General features: G+C 49.2%; 1 protein-coding gene across 1 annotated transcript; it reads right to left on the bottom strand.

Annotated features, from left to right (window-relative positions):
• Nucleotides 1-3,223: 3,223 nt before the first annotated feature.
• Nucleotides 3,224-5,165, bottom strand: LOC121849572 (mitochondrial import receptor subunit TOM5 homolog). Its single transcript, XM_042337496.1, has 2 exons — nucleotides 4,977-5,165; nucleotides 3,224-3,506 (listed from the first exon to the last, which is right to left on the bottom strand). Exons 1-2 carry the CDS (start codon nucleotides 5,095-5,097, stop codon nucleotides 3,472-3,474), a joined length of 156 nt encoding a protein of 51 aa, XP_042193430.1. The 5' UTR covers nucleotides 5,098-5,165; the 3' UTR covers nucleotides 3,224-3,471.
• Nucleotides 5,166-10,227: the final 5,062 nt, after the last annotated feature.

Raw genomic sequence — 10,227 nt, 5'->3', positions numbered from 1 at the left:
TTATTATAAAATTGTGTGAAATCTACGGCACAGAAAAAGGTTATTTGGCACATTATGTATGTACTGGTACTTTTCGAATAGTACCATGGGTGTACTACGTTTGAAGTTCCAGTTTCCATCTCCGCAGAATCATATTAGAGCAAGCTCAACCTTTCAACGCAATTGAAGCCATCCTTGTAGGTCATCCTGACCAGCCTTGAGTGCCAGTACAGAGAAACCATTGCATTTGTCTGAAACTTTAATCAGAGCACCGTCTTATCCGGCTGCAGAACACATTGATAACACTGTCATTTTCAAGGCTATTCATTCTCTTGTCTCTAAACAGTGGGGGCAGTTCGGTTTTGGGGCCCTTACATTTTACTGGATGATGATACTAAATCTTATCACTGCTCGGGGGCCCTGCGCGTCCAAAAAAGGACCATTTTAACACAAAAAAAACTTCTAAAAAAATTATTTGCAAATAAAGGAGACAATGTTATCGATTGCGTCAAATTACATTGTTGCTTCATTCATCACCGGAGCATGATTTTCCCTTATTTAAGGTGAGGGATGCTCATGTTTATCAATATATCAGGTCATATAGTAGCAATGATTAGATACAAAATTAAGCTTCCTCTACTCTGCTACAATGTGCTTCAGTCTCTATCTCAGAAGAACATCTCCGAAGCCCCCATTTTCCATGGACCACACCAACCTGCTGTGGCTGTCCTGAGTTAAATTGACCACTTCTCCTGTTAAAAATGCTAAACCCCCAAATGTTCTCCTCTCCATTTTATATTGTATCTCTATAACACTTCACATCGAGGCTTGACTATGCAAACTCCTTGCTTGTCAGCCCTCCCCAACTCCTCCCTCCATAGGCTGCAGATTATCCAGAACTCTGCATATCCCGCACCAGGCTCCGTGACCCTATCACCCCCACCCTCGCCCGACTCCACCGGCTTCCCATCACACAGAGGATACAGTTCAAGATCCTGGTCCTCACCTTAAAAGCCCTCCCTGCGATCACCCTGCTTTCCACCCTCCCCAATCCCAACCCCCAGCTCGGGTCCGAAACTCTGACTGTCCAGCACCTTGGGACGTCCTCCCAACATGAAAGGCGCTATACAAATGTAATGTTGTTTTTTATCTTGTACTGACATTAAAGGCGTTACACCAAATGAAAGATTGTTATTAATTTCACTGACCAAGTTGTTCACCAGGAAGCTTGCAGGTACCTGCAAAAGCCCATGCTCGCCAGAAATCAAATGACCATTCTCTTTGGGGATAAGGGGAGGTAAGTGGGGTCTCCTTGGAACTGAACCGGTTCCACGATAATACACTTATCACCAAGACGCTGCCTGCATGAAGGACGTTATATAACTCTTTCTTGTTAATGTTTTTAGATATTTTACTGTGGATTTCCGTTGTCATTTCTTTTAAAAGATATGTTGGATAATAATAATTATTTTTGCATTTGATACAGCGCCTTATCACGTCTTCGAGACGTTTCAAAGCCCTTCACAGAATATACTGTAATGTGAATTGACTGTATATTTTGTGGGTGAAACGCAGCAGCCAATTGCGCAGAGCAGTGTCCTACAGTCTTGGATTGAGTCACAAATTTAGTTTTTTTAAGGATTACTTGTGGAAAAGCGATCCGCCATTTGACTAACAACTGGGATGCTTGAAGAGGAGGAATATTGAAGTGTGTATAAAGTAAGTACAGGGATCTGATTAGGTGACTTGAGACAAGACTTCCCACCAGTCATTTCACATAGCATTTTTAGAGTTTGCTGAAGAGAATTCCATTCATTAGTCTGGGCAGATTTAAACCCAGGTCTCAGAGGTAATAATAATAATGACACAATACCATGTGCAATTATCAATTACTTTACTGTTTTGAGTGATAATATAAACATATATGAGGCAGTAACAGCGTGTTCTTTTTCTGACATACAGGTAAACATGAGGATTTTAAAGGATATCTGCTGGGATTAGTCATTAGCACTGAATGCGGATGGAGGTGATGGGGTTATAATAATCCTTGCATTTTGTATAGCGCCTTATCACGTCTTCAAGATATATTGAAGGGCTCCACAGTATAAACTGTAACGTGTAGTGACTTGTGTATTTTGTGGGCGAAACACGGCAGCCAATTGAGCAGTCGTGGAGTACCAAAATATATATTTTTTAAAGAGATAATTACCAGCCCCCGTAAAGCAATCCGTCAATTGACTAACAACCAGGTTTTTACTTACTGCTAAACAGAGGAAAAATACCTGAATCAACATACTGATCTTGTTGGAGATGGTTTATGGTAGGAAATGGAGTGGTAACTGGAGTGTGGGGAGTTTACTGTAGGTTTTTTGAGACGGGAGTGACGAAGGTGGGATTAGGTGGTAGAGAAAAGGTGCCTGAGGTTAGCTTGTCTCTCGAGGATATTGCTCCCCTTGTGACAACCTCAGACATATCTATGCATTGACACTCAACCCTATACCGTTTTTGTTTTCACCCTCAACCTCAGGACCCTCAGGACCGCTGTTCGGACAGAATCACATCCAACCATTATTGAAACCGTGCTAATGGAAACATTTTTTGCGAACGTATGCGGCCCACAAAAGGCATACTGAGAGACGTTATGATAGATTCTTTCAGGAATTAGCAAATTGCTTGGATATTCTTATCAATGCAATAGCCAACACGATTGTGATGAATTATTTTGCTCAAATTGGAGCAGGCTTCACATTTCTAGGCAAATCATAATATTAGACTGTGTAAACAAATACCGTGTGAGAGCTCATTCGAAATTGATCGACAACAAAAAGCTACACAGTACGATCAGTGGTCAAGTCAGCAAATATATCTTGAAACCAAGCCCTGCCATTATACACCAGATAATTTAACCAGACCAATGATCACTGTGGGTTTCAAACTTATGAACTGTAAAAAAAAATCCATAGCTCATAAAATGTCAAATAAAACAAGACAGCTGGCAGTATCAGTGCACCTCAATGTATTTTGTTCAGGCATTACAGGCTCCCACATGGTTACTAACGTCGATGATGGATCTGAATCATTCGAACACATAGTGTTACCAAATTTCTGTACCCATTTATCCAAACGAGGAAACAAAGTACTATGGAATGCACAAACACGAGGTGCTGTGTTACAGATCCTCAAGCAGCACAGGCAAACAATGTCGTAATATTGGGAATTTATTGTACCAATAGGTTAAAAAAAACACACACAACTCTGCATGAAAATCAGATACAAAGTGAGGCAAGGAAAAAATAATCTAGGTGTAGGAAATGGAATAAGTACAGGGATTAACTGAATATGGTTAAGAGTTTGTTACAGAGTTGGCTTTAAAAGGTTCTTTCTTTAGCAGCAGAAGGCCCGAATGTTCTTGTTCTGTCGATGCAAACAGTGGCTCTTCAAATACGACTCGAGTACTTCAAAGCAGCATGCGGGTTTTTGCAGTCGTGATGCTCAGATACTATCCAGTTTCTTCAGGATAAACGGAGCTGAAAAAATAAGGAACTGCAGAGGTAAACCGGGTTGAATTGTTAAATGACATAGAGACAAATACACCAAAACTACAATGGCGACTTGATATAATTTGTCTGACCTGCGAATCTCGTTGGACTGCATTAGTTCAGATTATAGTTTACACGTCAATCATCGGAGGAAGGAGCCTTTGAGGGGGCAATATGGTTGGGCGGACAAATTGATCCTCCAGTCACTCCACGAATAATTGAAGCGCCCCCCAGCGTACTACCCCGGGTGAAGGACGCTACGATAAATGCGAGTTGTTGTTGTAATTGTCATCCAACGCAGCAGATTTTACACACGGCGACGTCCCAGGAGCGGCCGTGAAGTGAGCGAACCGACTTTATCCGCGGGGGATCGGGTCAGGACGTCCAGGAGAAACACCTCTACTATTTTTTTTTTCCCCCCCCGACAGAGAGTGCCGTGGGATCTTAACATCCCCCCCCCCCCCCCGAGAGCGGACAGGTGGGACCCTCGGTAATTAAATGTCTCATCTTGAAGCACGGCACTCGCTCGCTTCCTGTACTGCCAGTCCCGGCGCTGGACCGCGAGCTCGAAGCCCCGAGACAACAACAACAACAATAATAATAATAATAATAATAATAACAACCCTTGCGTTTGACCCGTCTTCGAGCCGTCTCGAAGCGCTTCCCGGGCTGGGGGGGGGCCGGGCTGGGGGCGGGGGGGGGGGGAGGGCCGCGGGCCGGGCTGGGGGGGGGGAAGGGCGGGCTGGGGGGGGGGCCGGGCTGGGAGGGAGGGCCGAGGGGCCGGGCTGGGGGGGGGGGGGAGGGCCGGGCTGGGGGGGGGGGCCGGGCTGGGGGGGGGGGGAGGGCTGGGGGGGGGGGGGGAGAGAGGGCCGCGGGGCCGGGCTGGGGGGGGGGGGAAGGGCCGGGCTGGGGGGAGGGCCGGGGCTGGGGGGGGGGGGGCCGGGCTGGGGGGGGGGAGGCCGGGCTGGGGGGGGGGGGAGAGAGGGCCGCGGGGCCGGGCTGGGGGGGGGAGGCCGGGCTGGGGGGGGGGGGAGAGAGGGCCGCGGGGCCGGGCTGGGGGGGGGGAGGGCCGGGCTGGGGGGGGGGGGGGCCGGGCTGGGGGGGGGGGGCCGGGCTGGGGGGGGGGAGGGCCGGGCTGGGGGGGGGCCGGGCTGGGGGGGGGGAGGGCCGGGCTGGGGGGGGGCGGGCTGGGGGGGGGGGGAGGGCCGGGCTGGGGGGGGGAGGGCCGGGCTGGGGGGGGGGCCGGCTGGGGGGGGGGGGGCGGGCTGGGGGGGGGGGAGGGCCGGGCTGGGGGGGGGAGGGCCGGGCTGGGGGGGGGGGGAGAGAGGGCCGCGGGGCCGGGCTGGGGGGGAGGGCCGGGCTGGGGGGGGGGGGCCGGGCTGGGGGGGGGGCCGGGCTGGGGGGGGGGGCCGGGCTGGGGGGGGGGGGGGGAGGGCCGCGGGGCCGCCGGTCACTTACTGGCCCTCAGTAGCGCCACGTAGACGAGGAAGTTGCGGAGGGACCTGAGCACATCCTCCCGCATTTTCCTGCGTAACTCGTCCGGGTCCATCTTAGGCCCGAGCGGCTCCACGCGCAACATGGCGGCTCTGACTGACCTCTGAGCCAACACCGCACACCGACCAATCACAGCTCAGCTCACACATCGGCCAATCACAGCTCAGCTCACACACCGACCAATCACAGCTCAGCTCACAAACTGACCAATCACAGCTCAGCTCACACATCGGCCAATCATAGCTCAGCTCACAAACTGACCAATCATAGCTCAGCTCACACATCGGCCAATCACAGCTCAGCTCACACACGACCAATCACAGCTCAGCTCACACACCGACCAATCACAGCTGAGCTCACACACTGGCCAACCACAGCTCAGCTCACACATCGGCCAATCACAGCTCAGCTCACACACTGACCAATCACAGCTCAGCTCACACACTGACCAATCACAGCTCAGCTCACACACTGGCCAACCACAGCTCAGCTCACACATCGGCCAATCACAGCTCAGCTCACACACTGACCAATCACAGCTCAGCTCACACACTGACCAATCACAGCTCAGCTCACACACTGACCAATCACAGCCCAGCTCACACACTGACCAATCACAGCCCAGCATTGCCCACCGGCCATTCGTGTGGAGTGACCATTGTTGCAGTTGAAGATGTAGGTCCTTCGGTGGGGGTTGAGGAGAAGGAGGGGCGAAGCCGAGGGATTGGGGGGAGTTCCCGAGGTTGGGCGTAATGGTTGAAGTACACGGAGGGAGGGGCCGGGACACCTTTGTTAGCTGTGCAAAGGGGTCCGGCCGAGGAATAGGGTGCGAGCGGTTGTAGAGAGGGGTGGTACTGGGGGGCGAAGGGATTGTGTGATGACGATGAGGATCTTGAAGTCTATCCTTTCAGAGACGGTGGATGGGGCCTGGAGATGATTGGGGTAAACCAGACCGGCTCAGTGGGCACCGGGGGTGGGAGGGACACCAACCAGACTACAGTGGGTCACCACCTCCTGACTCTCAGGGCACAGAGACAGAGGAGAGAGAGACATATACACATAGAGACACTCATAAACACACACACGCACACACACACGCACACACACACACACGCACACACACACGCGCACACCCCTAGAAGAGACACACACAGACACACTCGCAAACAGACACACGTACAGAGGGGAGTGACATGGACACACTCAGGTAGACACTCACAAACGCACAAACACATAGAGAGGGAAACACTCACACAGACACTCGCGCGCACACGCACACGCACACACACACACACACACACAGACAATCACAACAGCGGGGCCTCCAAGTGGAGCGAAGCCCGTTTCCCGCCTGCACTGCACCGTGCGGAAACTTCACTGTTTAGTGGGTTGATAACAGAGGCGTTGTTTGTAGCGGATTCCGGCGCACGGCTGTGGTGGGGCGACTGACAAGCGCTGTGGCTGTGGCGGGCGAGGAGAGGAGCCCTCTAGCTCCCGTGCCAACCCGAAAAAAAAAGTGCCATTCCTTTGTTGCATAATATAGATGCATCGCTCCGAACGGTGTGCTTTCCTCTGTCGCTATGTCGTTGCAGAATACGACTCCAACAACAACAAAATTACATTTGTATAGCGTCTTTCGCATCGGGAGGACTTCCCAAGGTGTCCTCTCGACGCCTTGGGATGAATACGGTGCATCCTTCATATTCTGAGCCCTACTTAAAGCATTTTTTTAAATAGAGCTCATGTCTACATCAATCGGTTATCGCATGAGTGTTCGATACACAGATCACAGACAAACACGTTATCTTTATTAGTACAGATAATAATAATAATAATAATATGGACTATAAGGTCCATGGGGTTGTTGTATGTAGCTGGTTTTTAGGAACTTTATTCTCTCTAAGACTTTCCTGAAAGGAGGTCTCATGGTGATTTTCAGTTCCGTTAACTTTCTGACAGCTCATTAATTTGACCACTACCTATGAGCCTCTGGAACCAGACTCATATCTCCTCTCACTGAACAAAGGTGAGTCCAATGGTCACCTCTATTCCACCTCAGCCAGGATCAGCTCATTCGGCACAGACCGACCGGCAAAGAAACCTGGAATTTTCTCGTTGCGTACAACACGGTCCAATGGATTGACTCACCGAAGGCTTTAAGCTTTGAGACCATTTTCGCCATCAGAAAATTTCAGAAACGAACACTGACGGTCGGCCAACAACGCAGTGTTAATGTAAACCGATGCCAACAATGCAATATTGATGATTTCTGAAGCGATCACTGTCAAATTATAAAAAATGTTTTCCAAATGACAACTGGGGGGTAACATCGCGACGCCCATTATGTGTTTTTGTTGGGAACGCTCCTCCCAAAGCTGTGCGGAAAAATGGTTTGGAACACACTTAAAAAGGATTGCGGGTGACATTTGGAAGGGTGCAACGACAAGTTCTCGCGTCAGTCGTGTAAGGTCTCCCCTCACATAAATAAAATCGCACTGGACCCTCGGTAATTTTACAGACAGCAGGAGATATCATTTTCATGAAAATGTCTCCAACCTTTCCGATAAACCTTTCTTTCGTGTGTTCGGAACCGCATAAATAAATCATGCCGAAACGTTCTGTTCCCTGTGAGAGATATCACCGTAAGGAAAACAATGCAGTCCTTTTCAGGCTCTTCTGACAAACTTCCCCCGTCAAAAAAGAAGTATGCAGAGCGTCTTTTAATCAGACAGTAACTTGAAATGGAGGTATTTCACGGAGGACGCCTTGGGACGTGAAAGGCGCTATACAAATGTAATCTTGCTGCTGTTGTATTATAAATACGTACGCTGCAACTTATAATACAATTCACGTTCATATTACACAGCTCCTTTCATATCAGGAGGACATCTGAAAGCTCTTGATAAATATGCCGTATTTGCAGTATTCGCAGTGTTTGGCTTTCTGCAAGTGTAAACGAAACACTTGAAGCAAACTATTTTTCTGACTTTGTGTACAGATCATAACAATTTTGTTACACAACCATATCTATCTATTTTCCTCATGTTAAGCCATTGGAAAAACCGATATGCACAAAGCCACAACACCTAATATACACAGACCCTCACCTCATATACACAAACCAGCACCTGATATACACAGGACCAGATTTGCTATACACAGATCTGGCACCTGATATACACAGACCAGCACCTGATGCAGAGAAGATTTCTCTACCTGATGCCAAGTGATGGATTTATTTATATAAAAAAGAGTCGAAAGATTTGGAAGTAAACCGCCACAAGAGGGCATTGACTCACTCCGTTTGGTGCTGCAGGTGGCTTTCGGATCGGGTGGAAAGTAGAATGGATGTGATTTGAAGCCCAGGCTTTCACTGAAAGTTGCACAGTAATTTGAGGCACAGACCCCATGAAATCAATGCCAACTATACAGTATTCACAAAACCATAAGACGTAGAAACAGGAGTAAGCTATTCCCCCCCTCGAGCCTGCCCCGCCGTTTAATAAGATCATGGCTGATCTAATTCCATTTACCCGTCCTATCCCCATATCCCTTAATCCCTCTTGTCACTGGGAGCAACCGGCGATGTGTTGCGAGACCTAATTTTAATCATATATGTATAAAACACAATGCTGGTGAATGTGAGGGAGAGAAGAGCATAGACAAAGCAGATTTAACAATAATAATAATGAGCTTTGCATTTGATACAGCACCTTATCATGTCTTCAAATCATCTCAGAGCACTTCACAGAATATACTGTAAAGTGAATTGAATGTATATTTTGTAGACGAAACACGACAGCCAATTGCGCACAGCAGTGCCCCACAGTCGTGGATTGAGTGACCAAATTATTATTTTTTTTGAAGGAATCAGTATCTCTGGAAAAGGGTTAGGGTTAGGGTTAGTCCAATCGACTAACAACCACAACAGCTCTTGGGTAAATAGAGGGGTGTGCAGTAAGGAAACTTGCCCAACGTTTCGTAATTTTGAACCCAGGTCCTCTCCCTTGCGAGGCGAGTGCTCTAACCACTAAACAGTAAGTATCACAAATAAAACAAACAGATCAGAATACCGAAACACGGTGAACGAATGCAATCCTTGCATCTGATAGAGCGCCTTATCGCGTCCTCGAATATATGAATGATATTGGTTTTGTTCGAGTTGAAACTGCACACCATGCACAAAGTTTATTCTTGCTGTGTGCCTATTGTTATTTCTGAATTTCTCCCCCCCCCCACCCCCCCCCCCACCCCTCCACACGCACACACACATACGCACGTCTTGTCTCTTGATTTGGGATTTTTGCAGGGAAGGAGTCTTGATGTGAGATTGCCATGGAGACAGCGCTGAGTTAACCGGTATCCAGACTGAATAATGTCCAAGCCAACATCGTGTCACATTTTCTCTGCACACACTCGCAGGAGCCAGCCGAGCGTGGCGAATGGGACACAGACCAGCATTGTGCGGAGGACACTTCAATAATCCCCAGTTACAATGTTCAACCTGGTGTTTGCACAGGATGGCCCAGTGACACAAAAAAATCAACAGCAAACAGTGAGCGCTCAGGGGAGACCAAAAGACCCCAGTGCCACAGTCACAGGCACCGCCCTTGACTCCCGACTTAATTCCCACTTTAAAGTGTTGCAGTGAAACTGTGTTTAAATTTCTTGCTCGTCTATACTCAGCCTAAATAATCCCCCCCCCCCCCACTCCCCACCCCCACCGCCCACCCTACCTATTCGCGTTGTATTATTTCTGGTCTTGCCTCCCTGTCCCCTTTTTAACTAGCGTCGGTGCCATTCCCTTTCCCTCTCCTGCTTTCACAGTGATTTTATTTGCGGTCAGCCAGGAGCCCGACAGGTGGGGAAACCCATCGCCGTGTGCTGGGAATTCCATGCATCCCACCTACAAGTGGGAATTCCAGAGGTAAGGTTGTTGGAATGGAATGGATTTATATTTGGAGCTGGTTGTGCTGTGAGCTTCCGCCCCGAGTCTCCAACCACGCTGCACAACCTCACCCGTACACGGAGAGTAACTGCTCGCGGACGCAGCTTTATCACGAGCGTTGGTTTTTTTTAATAAGAATTAATAATAACCCTCGCGTGGCCCGGTCACGTCGTCGCGACGTCTCAGCTTCACATCCTCACCTCGCAGGATTTACTGCGGAATGGCGTGACTGGGTATTTCGTGAGCAAACCGCCTCTTGTCAGGAAG

This window comes from Callorhinchus milii, unplaced genomic scaffold (genome assembly GCF_018977255.1).
Source record: "Callorhinchus milii isolate IMCB2004 unplaced genomic scaffold, IMCB_Cmil_1.0 Scaffold1, whole genome shotgun sequence".
Classification (NCBI taxonomy): domain Eukaryota; kingdom Metazoa; phylum Chordata; class Chondrichthyes; order Chimaeriformes; family Callorhinchidae; genus Callorhinchus; species Callorhinchus milii.
Note: the sequence above shows the minus strand (reverse complement) of the source record. Positions and strands in the feature narration are given on the sequence as shown.